We start from the raw sequence: 27,784 nt of genomic DNA on the forward strand, positions 1-27,784 counted from the left end.
ACAGCATGTTAGTGTTTTATTCGCACAAATGATCAGATAGAAAGTGTTACTGAGGTAGACTTCAGTCTATCGTATGGGGGTGTCCCCCAGGGAATTGACAGGCAAGTGTAAAGAAATATGGGAGTGAAGACAGATTAAGGTCATTTCCAAACTGGGCAAGAGCACAAACCCTTTAAGGAACCAGCAGGTAATGTGTGACTGGCTTGCAGCTGGAAGGACAGCTGGCCCATACTATACCTAACAATTGCAGCCCCCAGCTGGCCTACTCGGGACACGGCTGAGCCAAGTACTCACTAGGCTTGGTGGGAATTCACACACTGGCTCCCCCCAGAGGAGTAGGAATTCACACCAGCTCTAAACTCATAACAACCCACTAGAAGCCCAACACTACCTTTAAACACTACCTTTAAAATTAGAGTTGTCCTTCACAGGAGCACAGGTGTATCAGTGCCAGGCCTTGGGCACCATGGTATCGGTACCAGCCCATGGGCATTGGCTTGTTACTGAAGGGCTGCTCCCCTGTGCTGGTGTTCCGAGATGAGCACTGGTGCTACATACACTGTTAGTTATTGGAGCTGTGCGCACCAGTTTGTTGCTGTGGGTTTGTGTGTGATCACTAAGCAGTGCTCCCTGGTTTGTTTTGGTAGGATTGTGTCTGAGCACTGGGGCTGCTGCCACTGATATTTTTAAGAGCAAAGGAGGCAAGAATTCATTTAGAATTAAACAATTCATAGCAGGAGGGCGAAATAGAGCCCTCCCTTTCCACAGGCCTCCTACCATTCCCAGCACCATGTTAAGAGCTATTGAATGAAGTGGGAAGGGAGCAGATCATTCTTTCAGGGCGTGGCGGGGGGGATGGTTAGTCAGTTGCCTGGAAAAGGCTTTTCCTCGTATCTGCAGCCAGTAGACACAGGACCATGGCCCATGCCTGCCCTCTATATTGCTGTCAGAAAATCAAAGGGGTTCATTGGGAAGAGCCAGGGCTGAGGAGGTGAATCCCCTCTGTTGGCTTTGTGAGTCCTGGTGATACACCAACCCTTCTTGCTGTGGTGGCAGCAGCGCCCACAGCCTTCAGCTACAATCAAGTTGAGCTCCCATTCCAAAGTGAATCCCAAGGAGCTGTGCCCTGACTGGAGCATCTGCCCACCCCGGACCCCTGTCAGGCGGCGAGGGCAGAATTGGTAGCTTTTGGCTGCTGGCTATTCCGGATATTAAGAAACATTCCCTGCTTGGAACCATACACGTGCTGTGTCATCGCTACTTCCCAGAGCCCCCTGCACCCACCTCCCTCCCCAGGGGATAATCTAGAAAGCAAAGAACTATCGGGTTCTGGCCTTGCCTCTGTGGCCAGCTGGGGCTCTCCCTGTGGGGAATGGACTCGCTCTTTGGGTCTGTTGGGCCTTAGCTGCAGGGAGCGCCAACAGATCTGGTTACTCTATTTACACAAGCCAGCCAAGGAGCCCAGTGCCTTGCCCCCCCACCCTGAACAGCTGCGCCCTACGGGGTGTGCAGCATGGAATGCTTCTGCCGGAACGCTTCCAAGAACGAGAAAACCCCCCGCTTCCGAGAGCTGGTGCTGCTGCCGTTTTTCTGCAGGGAGTGGCCCGTGGAAGAGAACGGGCACCCTGGGGAGTCCACAGATGCCGTCCTCTTCATCTTAAGCACCGAGCGTGAGCTGCCCTTCGGCCTTAGCCGTGAGGTGGAGGCTACCAGACACTTCTGGTACTGAACCTGTGAGAGAATGGGAGCAGCGGGTCAGAGTGTCGCAGAGACTAGTCCACAAAGTGCACTCTGCCTCAACAAGAGCCCAGCAAGCAGAGAAGGGTCGTTGTCATCCCTGCACAGTGGGTAAAGTGAGTCACAGAGCAATTAGGTAGTTTTTCAAAGGCAGCTGGCAGAGCTAAAGATAGAACCCAGGAGTCCTGACTCAGTCTGCCCCTTCATCTAATCGCTAGACTCCACTCCCTCCTAGAGCTGGAAATGGAACCCAGGAACCCTGTCTCTGCCCCTTCCTCTATCCACTAGAACCGCTCCCTTCCCATGTGTACAAATTGGCTCTGCATTTCATGTGTGCATCATAGTTCTCAGCAAGCTCTCCAGTCGGACGATACCAACAAAAGGGCATCTTCAATTCCCCCTACTCTGACCACTAGACCCCACTCCCCACAGAGTCCTCTCCCACCCTGCTCCCCCAGCTCTGAGTCACCCAAATCCGACCTGTCTCTAGTCAATCTCCTAGTTTGTGAGATGCTGATTGCACCTTCTCTCTAGGTGTCCAGAGCTCCTCAGCTTAGAAGGGTTTTCCCTGGGAGCAGCCCCTTTCCTTGTACTCGCCAGGCCACTGATGTAGAGTGGACACAGTTTCCTAGTCACTGTCTCCACACCATTCATGATTCTATAGACCTCTGTCATAGCTCCCATTAAGCACCTCTTATCCAAGTAGAACAGGCCCACTCTTTTCAATCTCTTCTCATATGGAAGCTGTTCCATACCCCTCATCATTTTTGTTGCCCTTCTCTATACTTTTTCCAATGCTAACAGATTTCTTTTTCAGACATCTGTGTCAGATGTGAAAAATGAAAACCCCTCCCCCATCTACCCTCACACTAACTCCTCCAGACCCTGCCCCACCTCCATCTACTCCCACACTAACTCCCTCCAGACCCTGCCCCACCTCCATCTACCCCCACACTAACCCCTCAGATCCTGCCCCACCTCCATCTACCCCCACACTAACCCCTCAGATCCTGCCCCTCCTCCATCTATCCCCACACTATATCCCTCCAGACCCTGCCCCACCTCCATCTACCCCCACACTAACCCCTCAGCCCCTGCCCCACCTCCATCTGTCCCCACACTAACCCCCCCCCCGACTATGCTCCACCCCTGACCTCTAAACACTGTTTTCTACAGGGACTGTGGGTGCTCCCTTGGGTGGCCAAAGCCTGGCTGGGAGGAGGCTGGGCATGTTGTTTGGCCCCAAAGCATCCAGGTGCCTCCCTGGCCTCAAGGCCTGAGGGGGCAGCTGAGCAAGTCGACCCCCTCCAAACACCAAGGTGAGAGGCGAGGGCTCTGACAGGGTTTGGCTCCAGAGGACATGTTGCCCCAGGTGAGGGAAGACAGCAGCGCGTCTCCCGCCCTGCCTGGACCCTGCTGCAGACATGTACCGGCAGGACTCACATGCTGTGCAGTTCTTTGAAAGCACCACGTACTTGTTAAGACTTATCAGTGATGCCCACACCTCTAGGGACCGAGGTGGCTCAGGGGGCTTGTTAGACCAGAACCCACCCCCGCTGCCAAGGCAAGACAGAGCCCCTCATGGGGATGGCTCAGAGGTGAAACATCCCAAAGGCCAGGGTGGGAAAAAGAGCCTGCAATGCCGGCCCACAGTGGGTGGGTTCAGAGCTGTCCCATTCTATAGGTCTCAGTAGAGAGCAAGGACTGACTGGATCATGGACCCCCCCCCCCCCCCCCGTGCAGGGCAGGGCTGAGGGAAAGCAGCCCACGCAGTCCCTCTCTGGGGCTAGATGGAAGGTGTCAGGCTCTAGGGCTCTCAGTCCAGCACCTTTCACCACAGGGAGTTCCCCTGGGGGTGGGGTGGAGCACACTCACCATGCATGCAGCCTGCACAGCCTCTGAGATGGTGCCGGCGTCCGGCTCACACCAGAAGGCCGTGCACTGGAAATGCTGCTGCCCCATGTCTACGATGAGAGCAAACGTGTGAGCGTCCTTCCCAACCCCGATGAAGGTCACGTAGCGGACCTGGCACTCAAAGATGTGGGCGTCTTCCTCAGCAGCCTCAAAGGAACACACACGAGAGCAGTCACTAGACTCAAGCAGAGAGGAAATGACCCTGCCTCAGGGTTACCCCAATGTCCTTGAGAGGGATCTAAAGAACCACAGCAGAAAAGACCCAGCATGTCCCAGCTAGGCCATCCCCTGGACCTAGGGCTTTGTCCCCAGGGCTCAAGCAATGGAGCTTCCACCCTGTACATGGGGAAGCGACTCCATGGCCTGATGGATAATGAGCCTTCTCCAACCACCACCCTACGTTCCCTTGGTTTCATTTCACCTTATTTTCTCTCAGAGCCTCCTACGTTATTCCTCTTCCTCCTGGTGCCTACACCCTACGCATCCTTGCAAACTCCTGCAGGAGTGCAGCCCAGCTGGCCTATTCACTGCTCGAGTTGGAAATACTCCTCCCAGGCCCTCACTGTGTCTGCCGCTGGCTGAGCTTCTCTCTCTGCCCAAAGCCTGTGCTCACTGTCCCTTCAGGACAATTGATGGCAGCTATGTGGAGCACCAGACAAACCTCAGAGCAGCCCATGAGCTGGCGGTGCTGAACTCCTTTCAGCCAGCTCAGAGCCCTGAGCACTGCTGGCATTGCCTAGCAGCATTAACAAGTGAGTGAGTGGCTTGGAACCACAGCCCGAGGGCTGGTGAGAGGACATTGGCAACAGAGTCAGTAGGACCTGTTCTCTGGTTGCATTTGCCAGAGGTGTGTACCCGGGTGGGCTCCAGGGCAGTGGGGGCTGCAGTGAGAAACCCCCAAACCCACCCTAGAGCCCGTTCCACTGGATGCATGGGGGCTTCAGCGAGTGAGCCCCCTGTATTCCAGAGGCAACCACTCGGTGGGCACCCCTCAGCAGCAGGAGAGGGGTGGTGTGCCCTGTGGCAGAGCCCCCAGAAGGCCAAGCATGTGGAGTGTTACCTCTGCCTGGTGCACCGTCATCACCGAGTCTGACACGCTGATAAGGGAGGGGGTCCACTGCTCATGGCCTTGGCTGCTCATCAGGGTCTCAATGGCTTCGTTCAGTATGTCCATCCCTGGGGAGATAAGCAGAGGGGATGGACCACACCCTCTGCTCCTGGCACAACAAAGCCAGTTACCACTCACCCATCAGGCTCCTCTGAAGCCATCAACCTACAGGACTCAGCAGGGCTGTGCTGCCCAGAGGGAAATGCAAGGGTGGGAGTGCTCTACACTGCCAGTGTCCAGCGGGGTGGGGAGAGATAGGGGGCTACAGGCAGTTTCATCCAGCCAGAGGGGTGAAGGGAGGGGTGCACAAGCAGCTCCTTCAGCTGGGGTGAGACATAGGCAGCACATGCTAGAGACTGGCAGGAGATGCCGGCAAATCCTGCAGAGGTTGCAAGTTCCATGGTGACAGGGCGCGTCACTGGTGCAGAAGCCAGTGGAGACACTGAATGGGGAGATTCCCAGGGGACCAGGGGCAGGAAGCAACACAACAGGGCATACAGGCAGCAGCAGTGCCCCAGACCAGCCCTGAGTGCTTCACAACACGGATTCCTTGGTGCCACCCCTCAGGCCAGCCCACAGCACAGCCAAGCCTCACTGTTCCCCCACCCCACCCCCCCGGCCGGCCCACAGCACAGCCAGGCCTCAGTGCTCCCCGCCCCACCCCAATGCTCCAGGGTTTTTTGACCAGAACGCCTTGTCAAAAAGGGACCTTGGCGGCTCTGGTCAGCACTGCTGACCGAGCTGTTAAAAATCTGGTCAGTGGCACAGTGGGGCTAAGGCAGGCTCCCTGCCTGCCCTGGCTCCGCACAGCTCCCAGAAGCAGCTGCCATGTCCAGCTTTGAAGCACAAAGGCAGCCACTGAGGCAGCACATAGAGCCCCCTGGCCTCTCCGCCTAAGAGCCAGAGGAGGGACATGCCGGCCACTTCTGGGAGCCGCCTGAGGTAAGTGCCACCCAGCTGGAGCCAGCACCCCAAACCCCTTCCCACACCCCAGCCTCCTGCTCCAGGTCAGAAGCCCCTCCTTCACCCTAACTCCCTCCCGGAGCCCGTACTCCACACCCCAACCCCTGCCCCAGCCTTGAGCCCCTTCCCACACCCAAACTCCCTCCAAGAGGCCCCACCCCACACCCCCTCCCGCACCCCCAGCTCTGAGCCCCCTCCTGTACTCTGAACCCCTCAGCCCCAGCCTGGAGCCCCCTCCTGCACCCTGAACCTCTCATTTCTGGCCCCACCCCAGAGCCCATACCCCCCGCTGGAGCCCTCACCCCCCTCCCACACCCCACACCCCTGCCCCAGCCTGGTGAAAGTGAGTGAGGGTGGGGGAGAGTGAGCGACGGGGGAGGGTGGGGGGGTGGAGTGAGTGGGAGTGGGGCCTTTGGGAAGCGGCAGGGCAGGGGCAGGGCAAGGGTGTTCGCGTTTTGGGCAATTAAAAATTTGGCAACCCCGAGGCCGGCCCACAGCACAGCCAGGCCTCAGTGCCCCCGCCCAGGCCTGCAGCCCAGCACAGACACCTGCTCCCACCACCCCGCAGTGTGCCATACACCACCAAAGCTGGCTCTGCAGCGCAGCATGGACACTCATGCTCCGGCCTGGCACCCCCCAGGGAGGACTATACGCCCCTCAGCGATGCCCATGGGACAATGTAATGATGCCTTCCTGCTGCAGGGGGACACAGCTAAGCCCCGTACCTGAGCAAGGACTTGCCCTGAGCCACAATTTTCTAGGTTGGGATGGCAGCTCTTCCCAGGCTGGGTTCCCAGACCAGGGCACCCCCCACCCCCACACACACACACTCCTCAGAGCTGCAGAGCCTCCTGCAGTGCTGGGGTTGGCTGGCTGGGATGAGGCAGGATTGCTTTTGGGGTGAGGGGAAGACCCTGCATCCTAAGGACACTGGGAAATCCCTTTTCTTAGCAAAGCCTTGAGAGACGGGAAGAGCATGGCCAAGCACCCCCATCACTCCCAGTTGGCACCCACCAGCCACCTTGGCAGCCAGCCCAGCAGTGCTGACTGAGCCATGGACAGGGACCGGTCCTCTGCCCACAGAGATGGCCCCCTCCAGGGCAGGGCAGACACACGATGGCAGGAAGGTGACATGCGCTGCCTCAACGGCACTAGACTCCCAGGGGCTGGGCACAGGAGCAGGCCCAAAGGCTAGTTCTACAGCCTGGCTGGGCTTTTCAGGAGCTCTCAGTGCTGGCTTAACTCTGCTCCCATTGAGGCCAGTGGCTGTTCGGCCACCCACAGCATTCAGTGGGTGCAGCATTCCCCCTGCCCTCCTTCAGTATGCAGCAGCCCATATGATGTAACAGCATAGGGACTGCAGCAAGAGCTTCCCCCAGGGCTACTCACCCATGGCTTTGGGCACTGGTAAGCTGCCGATATACAGGGCTTCATACTTCTGGATAGACTGCCTCACAGCGTCCAGAATATCAACTGCCAGAGACAAGAGCAAGCCAGAGCAAGTTCTCCTCCAGCTCCTCACCACCTTGAACAAAGCCCACCTCTTTGCCGAGGGGTGGGGGCTTCATTGTATTACCCCCAGGCAAACGCTGACCTGAGGGCTGCCTAGCTACAGGATGCCTGTTTGTGTCTCAGGCATGGGTGACATGGATTTCCCCACCTAGCACCAGTCGCTTGGCTTCGGAGCTTACAGGACAGCGAGAGCAGGAGATGAGCCATTCTCCTGGGGTACAGCCCTCCACCACCCTGGGATTGGTTCTGTGCATGTGGGGTTGTTTCCTTCTCTTGAAGATGCTCTAGGAGCTCCCCTGCCTTGAGCCCAGCCCCACAGGCTCCGAGCACAGCCCAGGGCACACCTCAAGCCTTTCTGTCAAAGACAGGTTGTATTGCTAGATCTCCCACCACCACCCTGCTTATGACAACAGGCTGCCATGGGTACAATGGGGCAGGCCTTGGTGGGAGAGAGAGAGTGAGCCCCATCCTCTGGCATACAGTCCTATCTATAAATTGGTGGGGGGGCATCAGTTTGAGAGCTGATATCTCAGCCCCTTTCAGGGCTAGAAAGGAGCACACTGTACCCGTGGGCAGGGAGTTCCCAGCTGTCCCATGGGACAAGGTGATGGTTTCTATCCCTGGTGGGCCAGGAAGTATCAAATCTTGACCCTGTCACTCATGCAGATGCTTGCGTTAGGGGAAAGGAAGGACCATTTGTGGGCAAATTCTTTAGCGGAGGTTTCAAAATGGGGGCTGTGCAGAGTGTGCAGGGGATGGCAATGCTGACAGTAGGCATGGGGGAGATGATCAGTGGGCAGAGTGCAGGTGATGGGGTCTTGTCTGGCACTTGTGCCCCCAGGTGGCGTGGGAGGCATGTGCACACGGTGGAGGGATGAAGGGAATTCCCTGGAGTACCTTGCAGCGGTAAGTTGTCTGGCGAGATGGGCTGCAGCGTGACGGATCGAGTGAGGCTGTTGCTGACCACTGCCCGCTCAGCCATAATCTGCACAGCACAGAGAAACACCATCACACAGAGACTTTCCACAGGCCTCTGCTCTCAGATCCCAGCTGGTGGGACTCAGGCCCTGGGAGGTCAGGCAGGAACGACCCTGCTGGGTAGCAGGATAGTACCAGGGAAAATGAGTGTGGCTGTCTATGGCCTGATGGCTTTGGCTAGAGCCCTAGCCTGGGACTCAGGAGACCTGTATGCTAGTCCTAGATCTGCTGGTGACCTTCGGCAAGTCTCTGTGACTTGGTTTCCGCATCATCCCTTTGAAACACACTGTATAGGAGCTAGCTATTACTCTCATTAGCACTTGTATAGCTCAGGGAGGGAGAGCTGTTTCATCAGGTGGGGAAACTGAGGCACACAGGGGAGCAATGATCTGTCTGAGGCTACAAAGCAAGTCTGTTGCAGAGCAGGGATTGGCACTCAGACCTTACTGACTCCCAGCCTTGCGCTTCACCCACAGTGCTCATCAATGCCCTGGCCATGGTCTCCGCTCCCCAGGGCCAGGCTGGACGGTCCCCATTGGATCAGGGAACGACTCCTGTTGGTCCTGCCTCATGCTGTTCCCAAGCATGAATGCTGCTCTGGGAGGCCTCCCAACAGCCCGAGGCTTGGGGCATGTCCGGTTCTGAGACACCTGCCTGCAGAAGGGGAACCTGGCTCCTAGCCCAGGAGAAGCCTGATCTAAAGGAGTGAAGGGCATGTGAGGTCAGGACTCCCTGCTGACAGCTCAGCTGAGGGGGCCAGGCTGGGACAGGCCCAGGCATGCTGGGCAGCTTGTCCCCAGGAGCATACCTTGGAGCACATCTCATGCAGGGCCTTGGCGATGGCTTTGGCAGGCACGTTGCAGTGGAAGACGTGGCATTTCAGCATGCACGTGTCCTTGTCACTGGCCACAAAAGCAAAATCCCTGCAAGGAGAGGAGAGGTGGGTGAGCAGGAGGTTGGGGGTGGGGAGCCGGCCCCGCCCAGGGAAGCCGAGTTACATTACCTGTCCCTGCAGCCGGCGTGGCAGCGTGTGGAGAGAGGAAAGGAGTCAGCAGTTAATGCACTGATTCCTGTGTGGCAGCAGCAAGCCGGGACATGCACCTCAATGCACCCCTCACCAACACCTTCCCTGGGGACCCCGCTGGGAGGGGAGGAAAGGCCCACTGCAGAGAACCAGCAGCAGTACCAGGCAATGCCCTGTGTCCCAGCAGGTACAGTGCAAGGGAGCCATGCCAGCCCTGGGCTGCAGTGCCCTGTGTTGTGCTATGCGCAGCACTGCCCCATTGCTGGGGTGACACCACATCCTGGCACCAGACCCTAAGGGATCACAGAGCAGTTTGGAATGCCCCTGGAGGCTGAATTACAGGACCCAGGGCAGTCCTGCCCACATGCCAGGGAGGGTGCCTTCTGTACCAGGGTGGTGAGGGCTCCCCCAGAGCAAGCTCTGGCAGCCCCCCACCGCCTCAGCCACTCACCTGCCATTGTTGCAGCCCACCCCCCAGACACGGATGTTGATGATGGGCTGGCAGTGAATCAGGCTATGATCCAGAGGGTCCAGCAAGCTCATTGTGTCCTTCTTCAGAATCATCACCATGTTCTGGCCCTGAAAGGAGAGAGCAGGGGCGCTCAGAGCACAGCTCTCCCCTTTCCCTCCCCAGGCTGTCCAGCTCCCCCTCCCACCCATGCCAGAGGGGTGGCCAGAGGCAGGTGGAGATGGGACACCCTCTCCCCCGCCAGGAGCTTTGAGGGCTCCCCCAGCATGCAGTGTTTGGGGAGGGCAGTGCCCCAGGCTGCATGCCTGCATCTGAGATCAGGATGGACGGGCTGGCTGGGGGCACATGGGAAGTGATTCTCACCCTCTGGCCAGTGATCCTGAGGCAGAGTCGCGGCTGCCACTGAGACGGCAGGAGATCCCCGTGGAGAGTCACTAGCCAGGCTTGATGGAAGCCAGGACTCTGGGGTCAGTGTCCTGACACTTGTGAGCAGATCCGCGCTCCTCCTGTGGCACCCAGTAGTCTCTGGCCCATGCCAGGAAATGGACTCACCTCACCCCAGCTGCTCGCAGGGTCCCGACCCCCACACTTGCTCTGCGAGAGCTGCTGGATGCAGTTATTCACCGCGATGCTGCTCTTGCCTGGGGCCAGGTCCTCCTCCGGGATCTCCACCCAGCCCAGGGAGCGCACAACGAAGCACTGAAGGGGGAGACCCATGGGGGTCACACTTAGCAACAGCCCAGACCCTCCACCAGCTCCTCCTCATTGAGCCTGACAGAGCCACAGCCAATATAGTGACCCAGTCTGGGGAGAGGGCTAATCAACACAGTATGAACAGCTTCTGCCAGGGCAACCCGCTGGGGGCACCGCCAAGCTGTGCCATGCCAGCCTCCCAGGACTCTGACCATCAATCAACTGGGCCCAGGGCCCCAGCTACCCAGCTACTAGCACCATCCTGTGCCCATGGAGGTTCCACTGAGTGCAGGGGACTGGACTAGATGACCTCTCGAAGTCCCTTTCCAGTCCTAAGATGCTATGAAGCCAGCAGTGCACACAGGTGAGAATTCAGAGCCCCACCCACTCTCTGTCTGTTCCTAGGGCTCAGTCACAGCCAGCAAGGGAGCCATGAGAGCATGCTGAGTATTGAAATGTGCCTCAGCCCAGCTGCACCAACAGCCCCCAGGGTCCAAACCTCTCCACTAGATCACCCCAAGCCCCTGTCCCAGCCCTGAGCCCCCTCCCATACCCTAACTCCCTTCCAGAGCCTTCACCAAATGGTCCCTCAGTGACGGTACCTTGGAGCCAGGCTCTGTGCCGCCGGGAGGGAACTCCTCCCCATGCCACGGTATGGAGGTCCTGCAAAGGAAGGCACGGCATTAGCCATGGCAATGAGCAGGGCATGGCGGGGAGCAGCAGCAGGAGCCCAGCCGGCTAAGGGCCTCTGCCTCTCCCCAGAGCAGCGAGGGCATCGTGTCTGACCCTGCCTGGGCCAAGAGACATTGCTCACTTGCCCTGGCCTGGCCTGGTGGGTGCTCACTGGGGTGGGGTTTCTTGATAGAGACCCCCCACTAGGAACTGGACCCAGGCCTACCAGCTGCTTCCACACAGGCCCACCAAACAGCCATGAGTTGGGGCCAGGGCCCTCTAGTCACAGGGCCCCTCCTTCCCACTTCCCCATCAGTCCCTGTGATCCCACAGTGAAGAGAACCAGCCCTTTGCTCCCCGGGCAGCACCAACAAACAGGGCTCTCCCAGAAGGGGTGTGAGCATGTGCCCACAGAACCCTGACCCCAGGATCTGGAATCCACCTCCATCTGCCGTGACATGGGCCCCACTTCATGATCTGATGCAGCGACAACACAAGCTCTTGGCCCCACTGCCCTTGGGATCAGGGTGAACCCTCTCCTCTTCCCCTCCCCCAAGCTTTGTGCCCAGCCCCACCTCTGGGATCAGGGCAAGTTCTCTCTCTCCTGAGACACTGTCTGGCTTGGGAAGATGTTGGCTGCTCCTGACCCAAACAGTGTGATATGCCCCCATTTACTATTGTGAAGGGCACATGATAAAAGGGAGTATAATCCCAGCATTCTCCAGCATGCCAACCAGGGACGTGGCATTTGCCATAACAAATCAGGCCATGCCAGCCCACCTAGCACAGCATCCTGCCGCTTGCAGTGGCTGGTACTTGACTCTTCTGAGGAAGTCATAAACAAGAGACACCCCACAAGGCACCTGGCCCAATGTGCAATGCTGCTCAGGTGAGGAGGGGGGTTCCCTCCTGACCCGTTGGCCAGGGCCCTGAAGTATGAGGTTTGATTCCCCTTACTTAGCTGCCTAGACAGATGTTGGCAGTAAGAGAGTTTCTCCATGTGCAGATTTACTGGCACATGGCTGCAAGTTAAGCCAGTGGATTTGGGGGCTGCCCATGCAAAGGCATTGCCTCCCAGAGCAGAGAGGGCAAGTCCTGCTCTTCAGAGCTGGGGCAGGGGGGCAGGATGGTTTAATTCATCCCTGGATGCCACATGGCCAGAAAGCCAGGGACAAACTGGGAAGTTTAGAGAGGAGACCCATAAGCGCTGACAGGGCTGGAGAGAGTGGCTGAGGAGAAGGGGTTCCCTGCATGCCAGGTGCTGAGCAGTGACTATGTGGGGACAGACACCTGACGCCGGGTAGCCCATGGAGAAGGAGGGTGTGATGAAGTGGGACTGTTCTTAATGTTTCCTCTGAATCCTGTAGGGGAGCCTCAGTTTCCCTATGCATTTCTTAAGTCTCTAGGTGGTGGGATAAGGGGGTGTAATTGTTGCAGAGCAAAGGGCCAGTGTACATAAATGGCCGTTACTCTGTCTCCCGGCAACTGATGGCCTGGGCCCTTCCCCCCTGCAAGGTGAGAGCTAAAGGGTTGGAGAACAAAGGAATCAGGTGACCTCCTGGCCCAGGAAAGGGACAAAGCCCAGAGGAGGAGGGGCTGGAGAGAGTTTCAGGCTGGCTGGGGACGTGGAGTGAAGTGCAGACATGATTGTCTGGCTCACTGTCCCCCAAAATGGACCCGGCTGAGGGGTCCTGCTCTCTGTACCGACAAGCTCTGTTTTAGACTGTGTTCCTGTCATCTAATAAACCTCTGTTTTACTGGCTGCCTAAGAGTCATGTCTGACTGCGAAGTTGGGGTGCAGGACGCTCTGGCTTCCCCAGGACCCCGCCTGGGCGGACTCGCTGTGGGAAGTGCACGGAGGGGCAGAGGATGCTGAATGCTCCAAGGTCAGACCCAGGAAGGTGGAAGCCATGTGAGCTTCTTGCCCTGGAGACAGTCTGCTCACAGAGAGGAGACTTCACTAGAGTCCTGACTGGCTTCATAGGGAGTAGTTCCAGAGCATCGCCCAGGGACTCCATGAGGATTAAGCGTGGAACTAAGAGGAATGGGATGAAATTAAGAGGAAAATATAGTTTGATTGTCAGGAAATGGCTTCCTGATCGTGAGGCACCCTAGGCTGTGGATTTGTCTCCTCAGGGAAGGAGGGGGACCCAGCACTTGGGATGAAAGCTGGGCTGAGTCAAACCCTAGAGGCAGTGATGAACTGGCAAAATCTTAACAATGGATTCCCTCCTGGTCGTTGCCCACCCCTGCCCCCCAGGACTCCTGCCCCATCCAACCCCCCTGAGTTCCTTGACGCCCCCCCCCAGGACCCTTGCCCCATCCACCCCCCTCCCCTGTCCCCTGACTGCCCCCAGAAGCGGGTAGGAGGGTCTCATGGGCCACCGTAGTGGGTGCCCACCCCTAAGAGCCAGAGGCACCTGCCGGGGGGCGAGGTGGGGAGTCCCGGAGGTGCTTACCTGGGGCAGCTCCCAGGAAGCATCCGGCAGGTCCCTCTGGCTTCTAGGGGCGGGGGAGCGTAATTGGGGGGGGAGCAGGGGGAGCGGCCGCTCTCCCACTGATCACATCAAAAATGGTACCTTAGGCGCCGACTCCCTGGGTGCTTCGGGGCTGGAGCACCCACGGGGAAAATTTGGCAGCTCCCCAACCCACGCCCAGCCCCAGCTCACCTCAACTCCACTCTGCCTCCTCCCCTGAATGTGCCGCCCCGCTCTGCTTCTCCGCCCCCTCCCCCGGCTTCCCGCAAATCAGCTGTTCGGCGGGAAGCCTGGGAGGGCTGAGAAGCAGGCGGCGGCTTCCCGCTCAGGCCGAGGGAGGCGGAGATGAGCTGGGGCAGGGAGCGGTTCCCCTGTGCACCCTCCCACCCCCGGGTTACCTGCTGTGGTACGGGCAGCCCTCCTCGCGCCCCCGCCCCAGCTCACCTCCGCCTCCCTGGGCCTGAGTGGGAAGCCACCACCTGCTTCTCAGCCTGCCCCAGTGTCCCACGCGAACAGCTGATTCGCGGGAAGCCTGGGGGGGCAGAGAAGCAGGGTGGGGCAGCGCGTTCAGGGGAGGAGGTGGAGGCAGAGCAGAGGTGAGCTGGGGCCGGGGGTGGGGCGGGGAGCTGCCGGTGGGGGCTCTGCACCCACCAAATTTTCCTCTTGGGTGCTCCAGGGCTGCACTCATGGAGTCGGTGCCTAAGGCGCCACTTTTGGCCAGTTAAATTTAGAAGCCCTTTCAAAACCAGTTTTCCCTCGTGGAACAACCGGTTCTAAAAGGGCTTCTAAATTTAACAACCATTTCTAGCAAACCGGTGCGAACCGGCTCCAGCTCACCACTGCCTAGAGGTAGGGATTAACCCAGGGAGGTGAACACGACAAGGTGCCAGTGACTTCTCTCCCATGGGGTTTGTCCTAACCAGGCATGCTTTGGCAAGGTAACCTGTGCGGCGAGCCCTACCTTCTGGGCAATGATGCCACCAGACTGGGGACAGGTCTCTCCTCAGACACAAGCTTTACTGCAGCTGCCGGCAGATCCTGAGCAGAGACAGGAGAAGAGACTCGTGAGAAGGCCACCAGAGAGCACATGGAGCTTGTGTGCAGATGAGTGTTCCTGGTGGGTGCAAGGCCCCCTGTTTACACAGCCCTGCTTAGCCCTGGCCATTTCCCCTCCCAGGGTGACCAGAGGTGACTGATCTAATCTCATTCCTCCCACACAGAACTGGCAGTACAAGACTAAAGCCGACGTTCTCCTGGCATTCTGTACCGTTTCCTGCAACACAGCTTCTCTGCTAGTCGCCAGGCTCCCTCCCAGGCTAGAAGTGCATGATGGCCGTTGCCACTGCGTGGTGCCCGTGGGCACATGCCAGTAGTAGGTCCCTGAGGAGTCATGAATTTTCCTCCATCCTGGGGGAAGGTCGGGCTCTGTCTCCAGATTCTGGTCACTCCACAGGTTATCTAGGAACACAGAAAGCATCAGGCAGCTGGGGTCAGGGTTGGTGGAGCAACTTTAATCCTAAAGGATCCCAATGCACTTTACAGATTGTCATAAATATAAAGGGAAGGGTAAACCCCTTTAAAATCCCTCCTGGCCAGAGGAAATCTCCTCTCACCTGTAAAGGGTTAAGAAGCTAAAGGTAACCTCGCTGGCACCTGACCAAAATGACCAATGAGGAGACAAGATACTTTCAAAAGCTGGGAGGAGGGAGAGAAACAAAGGGTATGTGGGTCTGTCTATATTCTGTCTTTGCTGGGGATAGACCAGGAATGAAGCCTTAGAACTTTTAGTAAGTAATCTAGCTAGGTACTTGTTAGATTATGATTTCTTTAAATGGCTGAGAAAAGAATTGTGCTGAATAGAATAACTATTTCTGCCTGTGTATCTTTTTTGTAACTTAAGGTTTTTGCCTAGAGGGGTTCTCTATGTTTTGAATCTAATTACCCTGTAAGGTATCTACCATCCTGACTTTACAGGGGGGATTTTTTTTTTATTTCTATTTACTTCTATTTCTATTAAAAGTCTTTTTGTAAGAAAACTGAATGCTTTTTCATTGTTCTCAGATCCAAGGGTTTGGGTCTGTGGTCACCTATGCAAATTGGTGAGGCTTTTTATCCAACATTTCCCTGGAAAGGGGGGGGTGCAAGTGTTGGGAGGATTGTTCATTGTTCTTAAGATCCAAGGGTCTGGGTCTGTAGTCACCTAGGCAAATTGGTGAGGCTTTTTACCAAACCTTGTCCAGGAAGTGGGGTGCAAGGTTTTGGGAAGTATTTTGGGGGGGAAAGACGTGTCCAAACAGCTCTTTCCCAGTAACCAGTATTTGTTTGGTGGTGGTAGCGGCCAATCCAAGGACAAAAGGGTGGAATATTTTGTACCTTGGGGAAGTTTTGACCTAAGCTGGTAACGATAAGCTTAGGAGGTTTTTCATGCAGGTCCCCACATCTGTACCCTAGAGTTCAGAGTGGGGGAGGAACCTTGACACAGATACTGCACTGTCCCTTTGCCCAGGGCCGAAATGCAGCCACCTCTGGGGTGGGACACAACACTTGTTTACCAGCAATCCTACATGATAGTTTAGGATCGGAAAGATATTACAGCGCATTCAGCTGGGAACCTTGCCAGAATGCAGTTATTCACACTGGAATTTGGCCAGGACACTGAGGCAAACACTCCAGCTCTTTAAGGGCCAGGAGGCCTGGGGCCAGCCAGCCCTGTTCACTTTATCAGCCCCAGCTGGAAGGGGTCAGGTGTGTTCTATAAGAAATGGGGGATAGCTCAGCTGGAGTGGGGAGAGGGGCTCCTGCAGTAGCCCCTGGAGCTGGTGAGGTTGAGAGAGGCAAAGGGGGAAAGGCCCTGGGTGGGCAGAGGAACTGCTGTTGGGTTTAATGTCTGCCCGAGTTTTACATTTGAAGACTAGAACTGTGCGTGGAAAGAGACTCTGGACAAGGCCGTGAGTCCCACAGGCCAGCATCTCTCCCGCAGCACTGAATGCGGCCAAGTGATCGGCCCTGGGAACTGAGGCAGCAGCAGTTAGCCTGGAGCCAGACCAGGTAAGGTGTTCCTGCTGCAGGATCCCTATGACTCAAGCAATCAGGATCTGTCCTTGATCACAGAAATGCAGGGCTGGAAAGGACCTGGAGAGGTCATCAAGTCCAGCCCCTGTGTTGAGGCAGGACACCACGCTGGAATGCAGCACCTCCAGCACCCCTAGAGCCATTCTGAGGCAGCAGTTCAGTAGGAACTCAGAGGGAAGGGCGCTGCCTCTAGAATACAAACAGCTGCGCATTATTAAGGCACCAGGTGAACAAATTAAAAGGACACCGTCCCTGGTCTGAAAAGCTGACAGGCTCCGTAGGGGCATAAGCTGACAAAACAGCGTGGAAAGAGAAACAGGGGACAAGGGCATGAGGTAGTTCAGGGGTGCTGCATCTTGTTTGCTTTGTATAGATGTGGTGTCACATTAACTGCTATGTGCATGTCTTATGCAGTGTTGGTATAACCGTGTCAGTCCCAAGGTATTAGAGAGACAAGGAGGGTGAGGTAATAGCTTTTATTGGACCAGTTTCTGGGTGAGAGAGACAAGCTTTCATGTGCATGTCTTGTGGGTGCATCATCTGTGTATCCAACACACACACACACACACAGCTGAGTGTACAGGGAGGGTCGAGGTAATTTTGTTTCCTAACTCCATGGCATCAATCCAGTTCACTTCCTCTTTCTACAGTCTAGACTCCTGGTGAATTTCAGCCAGGGCTGAGTCCTGATCCAGCTGTGATGGGGGAAGCCCCCTGGTTGTGGTGGAGCTGCCCCACTCCCAGAGAGTGGGAAGAGCATGAGGAAAGAGGGTCACTCCTGAACCTCCTCGTATGAAGTCCATTGGTTCATACTTAGATGGAAAAGTTCGCGTCACAAAGGGGTGAGCTCAAGGACTGCATCAATGGCCCGGAAACCTGGGATGGGAGGGCCCAGTGCTGAAGCGCCCCACGCACTGAACTCCCTCTGAAGTCCCTAGTGGCTCTGAACACAGAGGACTTCCAGGATCACATTCTGAAATGCTAACTGTGCTTGGAGCTCTTCCCTCTGGAGCTCCATCCAACTGTCACTGTAACAGCTGCTCGTCTTCATCTGCATTCTCCCAGCAACTTACATCTCAAAGCACTTTGCACACACTATCCACGCAGCCCCACTGAAATGCAGCCAGCTCTGGGGTGGAGGGCGCAGGTAGCACCTAACGGCACATAACAGCAATTTCTCATTCTTTTGAGAAGTACCTTTAGATCTGCAGCACACAGAACCCTGGGTTCTGAGCACTCGTCCAAAGGAAGTGCTGGACTTCTTATCCCGAGAAGGAGAAAGGGCTGGACTGACCCCTCTGGGAGTGGCAGGGAGCCTGGGGCTATGTCTGCACAGCAAAAAAAAGCCCCATGTCTGTGAGTGTCAGAGCCCCGGAAAATTGGTTTGGGCTTAGGGTGCTCACGCTGCAGAGCTAAAATAGCAGTGTAGACATTTGGGTTTGGGCTAGACCCCAGGCTCTGAAACCCAGCGAGTGGGAGGGTCTCAGAGGCTGGGCTCCAGCCCAACCCCATTCCCCAAACAGCCATGCTGCTATTTTTAGTCCTGCAGTGCGTGCCCCAGTCAGTTCCCCTGGGCTCTGAGACTGGCTGCTGCAGGGTTTTCTGCTGTGTAGACACACGCTCAGTATTTAAAGCCTGGTGTCACACCTCCAAGCTGGGTCTACACTACACACTTACTTCGGTACAACTACATCTCTCAGGGGTGTGAGTTATCCTGTCAGCTTAAGAGTCTTCACCAGAAGTACTACAGCGGCACAGCTGCACTGGTTCAAGTTTGTAGTGTAGACTTGCCCTGAGCCATCCCCTGGGGCCAGCTATAGCAAAGGGCCAGACCATTCTACATCTCCATTTTCAGATACTTCTCCAAATCCCTTTGGGGCTCAGACAGCTCATCCTCCTTTCTGAGCCTAGAGAAAAAGCCACCTTGCCACTCCACAGGCATCCAAGCAGGAGAGGAACGCACACTTCATGGCTTCAACCCCAACAAGCCAGTTGTGAGGGAATACACCCCCATATTCCCAGCCTACCCACTATTGGAATAATCTTTGTACAACGTATGCCTGGTAAGGTATCCTTTGAAAACTCCTCATTTGCTGGTAAAATATGTGTGGCAACATTACATGAGAAGTTATACGATTCCCCTATATGGTGTGATTAACACACATTCCAAACCACACAGCCCTGTGCAAATGGAAGCTGGCAAACAGCTGTCCTAAACAAAGGAATGTGCGCTCTGCTTAATATGCATGTAAGCTGTAAACGAAGTCATCAAGCAGGAAGGGAAGACAAAGGAAATTCTAACAGGTGAAAAAACCAGCAGGGAGCATCCTTGCACATGGACTCTGGCTCCTGGTTCTCAGCTGGAACCTCCGTTACCAAGTGGAGCTCCATGTGCACAGGACACTCGCTAGCCTAGCTCAGTAAGGACACAGCAAGCACAGCCTGCCAGAAATACACATGCCCGCTGCAGGGATTAGTGCAGTTATCTGAATGAATGAGGATTCCATAGCTCTGTCACTGAATCCGTGCATTGATTCACAGGCAGGCGGGATCCTACAGACACGGAAGCACGGGCCCATCCGAACCTCTGTACAATGCTGGGGGTTGTTTTGTTCAGTGCAGTGATGGGACTAGGGACTGTAACAACATGCCTGACCATGAGGCTCTCAAAGCACTTTTATGACTCTGGGCCACCCTACAACTCTCCTGGGAACGGGGTGAGCATCTGTCCCATTTTACAGATGGGGAGACAGCAAGATGCTCAAGATCACAGAGCAAATAAACCATAGAACCCAGGAGTCCTGACTTGCAACCTCCCCTGCTCTATCCACTGGCCCACACTCTCTCCTGCAATGAGCATGTGTGGCTATTACAGTGGCATCAAGACAGCAGAAAGGCTGTGGCTGGAGACACTCAAAAGCCAGGAAATTCAGCACGATGCCCTGGCACATACAGGTGGAGTTAAGTTGACATCTGTAATACCTCATTCTCTGTAGCCAAGTGACTGATTCCTGGAAGTTTTTGCAGGTTGCAATCTCTACCCCTAACACTGCATTAACCAATCCAGATTATTTACACCAATAGTCTCTTCAATGGAGTTGGATCACACAGCGCTGGAGGGGCTTCCCAGACAGTCTGAGCTCCTCCTCCAAGGAGGGACCAGAGATTCAGCTCAGCCCAGCAGTCCTGAGGATCCTCCCAAAGCAAAGGAACCCAGGCTGCCAAAGCCACCTGCAGCTGGGAGCTGTAGGCTCAAACCCCAGCCTGAGAGCTAATAGCACTGATCTAATGACATTGCCACTCACTGGGGGCCCCAAGGCAGGGGCTGCACAGGTGAAGGGCTGGAGCTGGTTGTCCCCAGAGACATACTCAGCAAATGCACCACTAATTGGATGGAGCCAAAGCTAATTCATTCGCTGGAGCTGGCACTTTCCCCAGCACAGAAGTTTCAGCATCTCCTCTGCCAATGGCCATCTCAGGCACACAGGATCTGAGCCAAAGGCAGTCTCCAAAGCCTCCATTTACAGTGCAAGGGGCAATGCTAGCCCTGGAGCATCAATCCCCAGTACTGCCCAGCCAGAGAGCTCAGGCACACACAGGGAGAGATGCATTGCAAACCCAGTGCCACCAAGGCAAGACTGGCACAGTGCAGCAGGAGCACAATGTGCTGCAGTCAGGGCTCAGGGGGGACGGTGTGACATTCTATACCTTGGGGGAGTGTGCTGTAACCCCCATAATCCTCATTTTCATATAATCGTGATCCTACATATAAAGCATGCCTTGTAAGGTATCAGGGGAAAGGTTATGACCTGCTGAAAGTCATTTCTCTATCCATATATGTGTATCATTCATGCATATGAAGTTATGAGAATTGTGTAGTATGGTGGTCACTAAAACATGCTGTAAGTTGTGGAAATCAGCCAGATATTAGCTCCCCAGAGGCAACAGCAAGGAAAGTAACATCCAGGTGGGGTGTCAAACAACGCATCAACAGCCATTGTCCAGCAAAGGAGCTACAATGCAATGACCCACCTGCATGAGGCCACACCAGGGGAATTGCTCAACCTTGCTTGGAGAGACTCAGTAATGCTCACCTGACTCTGAGGAGTGGGGGGCAAAGCCAAGGGGGAGGAAAGGACATGATAAAAGGGTGAGACGTTTGCCATGCTCTTCCTCTCTCTTCCACCTACATCTACAGACACCACCACCAAGCAATTGAAGCGCAGATCAAAGGGGAGAGCCTGACTGAAGAGCAACCAGCCAGCCTGTGGTGAGAAGCATGTAAGTTTGTAAGGACTTTAAAAGTGTTAAGATCAGCTTAGAACGTGTTTTGCTCTTATTTCATTTGACCAAATCTGACGTCTTATGCTTTGACTTATAATCACCTAAAATCTATCTTTATAGTTAAAAATTTGTTTGTTTATTCTACCTGAAGCAGTGAGTTTGGTTTGAAGTGTGTCAGAGGCTCCCCTTGGGATAACAAGCCTGGTACATATCAATTTCTTTGTTAAACTGATAAACTCATATAAGGTTGACGCATCCAGCAGGCATAACTGGACACTGCAAGACGGAGGTTCCTAGGGTTGTGTCTGGGACCGGAGATATTGGCTAGTGTCATTCGCTTGCAAGTAGCTGGGAGCAGCTTACATGCCAGAGGCTGTGTGTGAATGGCCCAGGAATGGGGGTTCTCACAGCAGAGCAGGGTAAGCCTGGCTCCCAGAGTCAGGGATTGGAGTGATCTAGCAGATCACTGGTCTGGATAACACCAGAGGGGAATGTCACAGATGGTCTTTCATCTCCGGGTGTTACACTGCAGATCACAAAACACAGTGCAGACAGTCTACAGGGACTGCGTGCCCCAGCTGCATGGCATCCCCTTGAGCCACCCTGGGGCACTAGTTCTGCTCCAACTCGGAGGGAAGACTGCTCCCTGCTGAGCACTAACACCATGTCCTGTAACACCTGCCACTGCCTTTCTCTCAGTCCCCCACCAATTACTGACCAGGCCCAGTGCTTTTCTGCTTCTGAGATGTGTTGAGCTCACTGGTCATGGTGGTGTGGCTACACATAGCCTCCGCGGGGGCAGGAGTGCGGGGGTCTAACTTGAGCCACACCAGCTGATGCTTTGGGGGGAGGAAGAGGAGAAAGAAAAGTAAAATGGAAATTATTGAGGATCTCGGAGGCCCTGAATGCCACATACCCACCCCACTTCAGAAGCAGGGGAATAGCTCAGTCCCTGCCCATCCTCAGAATGGACATGAATCAGAACCAGCCCGGCTCTTTCCTGTAGGAATCAAAGGTGCAGTATCTGTAACTGTATCTGTCCCCAGGAATACAGCTAAAAATAGCCAAAGGTCAGCATGCCCCTGCTGTGTTATTATCCTGTTGAGATGCCCAACATGGGCAGAACAGAAGGTGAATAATCCATCAGCAGGCTCTAGCATACTTCGTGCCTCTGCTCTCCCCGGTGGCACAACTCGCCCAGGCAGCTGTGAGACACACTCTACTTAATCAGGTCCCACCATCAGTCAGACAGGCTCAGCCAGCTGCTGGTAGAAGCAGCCTGCACCCTCCACACAGAAAGATTAATGCCCCAACATAGAGCCTGCAGCAAAGCAGCCAGCTGCGGCCCAGCTCTTTCCTACCACCGGAGCCATCACATCCACTGCCAGCCCCCCAGCCTCTGTCACTGCCAAAGCCCTTCGCTCAGGAGGCCAGGGAAGTGCCCAGATGGTGCCCAAGCATGGCCCACAATCTGCTACGAGCTCAAGGGCTACACTGCATGTATCTCTCCCCAGGAGGGGTTGAGGGCCTGGTGGTGCTCTGAAAGGGGTGAAACATACGAGGAAGGCACAGGCCATTGGGGTCTGAACCAGAGAGAGTTTGTGCCTTATCCAAGCAGAGAGGACACCATGCCTCTCTCTACACAGCACTTGCAACACTGTGCTGGGGATATGGCATTGAGGCCGGGCTCCTCTGTGCCAGGAAGACAGGGGCAAATTGGAGGGAACCAAGAAGAGCCACAAAATGGTCAGGGGGCTGGAGGGAAAGGCAAAAGCACTAATGGCCCTTTGTAGTCATGGCTCCCCTGATGTCACTGGGCATTGGGCCAGGCCCCAGATCTGCCAAGAAAGCACTAAGAGGAGCCGCGGAAGAAACTGTTGGTCTGGAGTTGAAATTAAGGCCTATGGACCTGAAACCTAATCCTCCGAACTGGAGCAGGTTCCCCACTGGGGCCAGGGCAGCTCTCCCAAGGGTGCATTCCCCAGGCATGGTTACATCCCGTCTGATCCTAACTGCTCAAGCAATGGGACTCCCAGACCCTCCCTGCCCCCCCACCCCCACTTCACTGTCAGGAAATTGGTCCTGAGACTCAGCCTAGATTTTCCTTTTCATTCCCCCACAGCCACACCCTACTGGGGTTTTCCCCCCTCAATTGCACATGCCTCTCCTAGCCTAGAACTCAAATCACCACTGGCAGGAGCAGCACTTGCTGCCTGGACAAGCTACTCCCAGGAGGTCAGGTGCAATGACCCACCAGGTGCCCTGCAGAAGGGAAGGGCAAGCGAGTTTGTGTCCTTGCCCCTCAGCTTGTCTGAAATACCAGGCGACGGGGAGCCTCCCTCTCCTTGCTGAGGGGTGGGGCCATCCCAAAGGTTCAGCAGTGTGGGACTCGCCAGCCTACACACACACACACACAAGCAAGCCTGGGGAAAGCTGCCACAACTGCAACAACAGTGTCCTGCTGCAGATCTCAGCAAGGAGGTGGGTTCCCAAGTGGGAACAGCAGTTTATGAAACAAGCCCACTGGCAGGGAGGCTTTGCCAGCCACCAACGGGCAGGAATGGCACAACCCACACCACTTTATGCAGAAGAGAAGCCCGCCTCTAAAGGGCCAGCTGCTGCCCTGACCCCAGGCAGCTGTGGTCAGACCAGCTTCCTGGGCCACAGCATCACATCAAGGTTCCTCCTCATCCTGGGCTCTCAGCCACATTCTCCCAGAGATCTCATTGGTTGGGTTGTTTGCAGAGGGTGCACACTGCTTGGTCCCCACCCCCAGGGAGCTGGCCTCACTTCTGACAGACTGGGGGTCCGTATTCTGCACCCCAGTGCCCAGAGGCCAGGAGTGCCAGGAGGGGGGGGGTGCACCCCATGTTTTCCCAGAAGGGGTTAACGTGGGCCAGAGGGGCTGCAAAGTGGAGGCCATTTAGGCTGATGGGAAAGCCCCAACTGAGGGAAGCTCACCTGTGCAGGAACAGACGGAGTTTCGAGAAAGCCAGGGAGCTGGGAGCAGAAAGGAGCCTGCAGGGAGGAGGGTACAGTCACTCTCCCTGAGACAAGGGGGAGAAAGGGATTTGCACCCAAGAGGAAAGGTTTGTGTTGTCTAGCAACCCAGGAGATTGGGGTTTGGTTCAAAGTGTGGAGAACATGAGGCTGGGATAAGCAAGGTAGGAAGCACTCCAGGGGAGAGGCAGGAAGGTTTGTGCTAGTACAGACCTCTGCTGCTGGAGATAGGGTCCCTGGGTTGGGGCCCAGTGTAGGGAGCGGGCCTGCATTCCCCTGATCTAGTGGCACAGTCTAGGCTGTGAACTTGAAGACTGTCCAGAACCATCTGCACTAGTCACGGTGGGCAGTGGGGTTAAGCTCTGCCTGGGACAGTGTGGAAGATGTTGACAGTACTCTGGAAGGGGAGGACTTGGCCAAAGGGCTAGGCCCTGAAGATGAGGTGCAGCACCTCCCGAGGAGCAAGAGAAGGGCTGCAGCACGAGAGAGCGAGAGGGCAGGCCAAGGAACCGCAAGAAGAGGGCCTCAGACTGGAAGAGCTAATGCCCAGAGCACCCAGGAGGAGGTGCCCCCTGTGAGTAGAGGCCCCCATGACAGGGATCTTGACACTGGCTTCGCAAGAGATAAGCCTTTTTCTGTCTTTCATTCAATGCATAGAGAGACTGTGCCCGGAGCCTGATCTCAGACAGCCCCTCCCAACTGCCCCAAGCCTCCTTCCTCCCATGCAGCACCAGGCTCTTGCAGCACTGGGAATAAGCACGGACACACCAACTCCTGAGACTGAGTGAAGAGGAAGCACCCTGCAGCCTAGCCAGCTGAGCTGCACTGTGGATCTTCATCCCTGCACAGGCCTCCACCTTCTGCAGTTGGGGCCCAATTTTGGGGACGTGGCGTGCTCCCACCTCTCATTGGGACTTCAGGGAGAGTTGGGAGCACTCAGCATCTTACAAGATCAGGCCCTGGGAGATGCTCTCCGTCAATAGCACTAGTGCATTTACCATACCCTGATGCTGCCCCCTTTCCTGTATTAGGGGACTGTGGTCTTTCAGTGTTGGTGGGCATACACCATACTTGTCATTGATTCTACCCTCCAGCCAATGACTGCGACGGAAATCCCAGCCCAGAATTACATGGCAGGATAATAACATTGATCCCAAAGACACTAAACTGCTATCAAATCCATGCCAACTCTGGGAATTTAATCAAAGGACAGCAGGCTTTCAGCATGGAGATTAATCTGGTCAGAATGGGCTACAGCTCCGCAAAGCCTCCCCCCAGCTCCAGCTTCTCCTCTCCACTGCTCAGTTCTCAGGGCCCAGGATGCATGTGAGGCTGGGAGAGATGGAGATAACTTTCCTTCAGGTGTTAAATGGCTACATATTGGGAAGAAGCAGCTGAAATCTTCCTGATCTCTGGCGGGGTAAAGGGAGCAGCTGGGCAGGATGCTTTGGGAAGTGACGTGGGAGTCGTTGCTTTAGCAACAAATTATCTTTAATACAAACCGCATTTGCTTATACAGTGTCACACATTTGGTGTGGCTGTCAGGCTGGCAAGGGATGCCCTGACATTCCCTGGAGGCAGACTTGTCTCTGTAGCCACAGATCAGGTGCAGTCCAGGCAATGGCAGTGCCAGTTTTCCCCCACCTCCACCCAGTGCTGGAGTCCTAAAAAATAAGTGCCAAGCAGGGAGCAGAGGGGGAGTGGAGGGAGCTGGGAGGAAGATAAGGGCAGTGAGAGATCTGGAGGATGCCATGGGGAGCAGGGGATGACTTCCTGCAGAGCCCATCCTGTGCCCACCTCCCCCCTACCTGTTCCCAGCTCCCTGTGGGGAGCTCTGCTGCCCAGGCAATCCCACTACCCAGCTCCCCACATTGCCCAGATCTAGCTCCGCGCTGGGCTCCTAGTAGCTCTGGGCCCCCACACTCCCCTGCCTGCTCTTGGCTGCAGTGTCCCCAGCTCTTTCCACACTAACACCTCTCCAAGCGCCTGCCAACAGCGCCCGGCACCTGCCGCTCAGAGGACACTCTGCAGCCAGTGAGAGAGGCTGCCTGGAACTGGCAGAAGTACTGTAACACTGTTCTAGCTCTGAGAATGGTGTTCTGGCGCATTCTGACACAACCTGAGTGCTGCCCCCACCCCTTCTCAGCCCAACGTGCCTCAGCCATGACTCTAGAGTGCAAAGGAGTGGGGTATACAGGGCCTGCTCAGTCCTTGGCTTCTCCGCTGAGACGGGCAATGGTTTTGGTGATTTGGACACCTGCTTGCCGGGAAATGTATTGAAACCCACCAAACGCATTTCACTAAGGCCACCAGATGGCCACCAGCGGGTAGCAACTTAGGGTCATTTGGAATTCCTTAGTGATGCTAACCTTTTAGAGAGGCACTTTCCTGATTCAGCATGCTGTTACTAATAATAGATGGTAACAGCATGGCCCCATGGCCAAAGCTGTCCAGCTGCAGGAAATCCCAGAGTAGGGACCTCAGGACAAGTGGGTCTTGTTTTTCAAAAGAGCAAGTGCATATGCAGGGGCCCTGGATTTGCTCGGGGAAGCCTAGTAGCCCGGGTGGGATCCAGGTAAACTAGGGTGTGGAAGTGCCCATAGTCATCAGAGAGATTCCTCTGCAAGGAGCATGAGCTCTCATGCCTGGCCTCACTCAGACTCTGTGTGCTTCCCAAAGAAACAAAGTGGGGGTAAAAGCTACATGGCATTCCTGACTTCACCAGGAGTCTGGTGGTGGAGAAAAGTGCCAGGTTGCCATGCCAGGGGCCATTGGCCTCTGCTTGTCTACAGCACAGGGACAGCATGGGCAGTGGCACAGCAAGTGCCTCCCAATCCCCACCCGCAGGACCACCCATAGGAAGAAGAGGCAGCTCCAGTGTCTGGGGCCCAGTGGCCCCTCTGCTTCCACTCCCAACAAGGGGAACAGGTGTGGTGTGGACACTTGAACTGAGACACTCAGCTCATTTCATGCCAGCCAATCAGCCAGCAGGTGGGATGGCCACGGGGTACCCGGGGATGGACTGAGATAAAGGACCTTCACCCGACTCCCATCCTCCCCCAGCCAGTTCCCCACCACCCCCACCACCACTCGGGGGGGATTTGGAACCTGTTCCGTTTGCAGCGAACAGCTGCAGTTTGGCTTTCCACTCCCCGGAGCCAGCCAGCCCTTCCAGATTTGCCTTTTACTCCACACATGTTCCGCATCAGGAAAGTTGAGTAAAATGAGGGGAAGGGATTATCCGGGCTGCTGTTCCTGGTGCTGGCAGGGCTGCGGGCCTGAGGTGCACGGGGAGAGGCTGGGCCGAGGATTTCCCAGTCCTCAGCGCAGCCCTCACAACTAACAAGTAAGAGATTGTTGTAGAGCCAAGCCCATGTCCGCGTTCAGCACCATGGAGAGCTGCCCGACGCATGGCCCGCCCTGACCCAGCCAGCCTGAGGGAAGGATCCCGGGAGGAGGCAGAGCCGCCCCTGCATGGGGGGAAGGCAGGACGGCAAGAAGCAGCCGGCGGCCCATGCTCCGCGCAGAGAGCCCTTTGCAGACCGTCACCCCAGCAGGTGTCAGCCCGATGACCAGCAACAGGTCTGCACCGAGCCAGGGACTCGCGCCCCCAGCGCCCGGCCCAGGGTAACGGGCTGGGGCTCTGCCCCTCCCCTGCACAGCGCAGGGGGCACGGCTCTCTCTCTGCCCGGCCACGGCCCCCTCCCTTCCCCGGGCATGGCCCCTTGCCAGGCCGGCCCCCGCCCTGCCCGGCCACGGTCCCCCCGGCTCTCACCGTCGCAGTTGACCAGGATGATGGCCAGCATGTAGTCCTTGCCCAGCATGGCCTCGGCGAGCCGGGCGCCCGGAGACGGGACGCGGCGAGCGGCGGCTGCAGGGCG

At 56.1% G+C, this 27,784-nt stretch overlaps 1 protein-coding gene across 1 annotated transcript; it reads right to left on the reverse strand.

Annotated features, from left to right (window-relative positions):
• Positions 1–16: 16 nt before the first annotated feature.
• Positions 17–27,784, reverse strand: APBB3 (amyloid beta precursor protein binding family B member 3). Its single transcript, XM_074960761.1, has 12 exons — positions 27,679–27,784; positions 14,815–15,005; positions 14,509–14,585; positions 11,001–11,061; positions 10,258–10,404; positions 9,688–9,815; positions 9,021–9,135; positions 8,132–8,219; positions 7,112–7,195; positions 4,712–4,827; positions 3,613–3,798; positions 17–1,731 (listed from the first exon to the last, which is right to left on the reverse strand). Exons 1-12 carry the CDS (start codon positions 27,725–27,727, stop codon positions 1,498–1,500), a joined length of 1,476 nt encoding a protein of 491 aa, XP_074816862.1. The 5' UTR covers positions 27,728–27,784; the 3' UTR covers positions 17–1,497.

This window comes from Natator depressus, chromosome 8 (assembly GCF_965152275.1).
Source record: "Natator depressus isolate rNatDep1 chromosome 8, rNatDep2.hap1, whole genome shotgun sequence".
In the NCBI taxonomy this organism is placed as follows: domain Eukaryota; kingdom Metazoa; phylum Chordata; order Testudines; family Cheloniidae; genus Natator; species Natator depressus.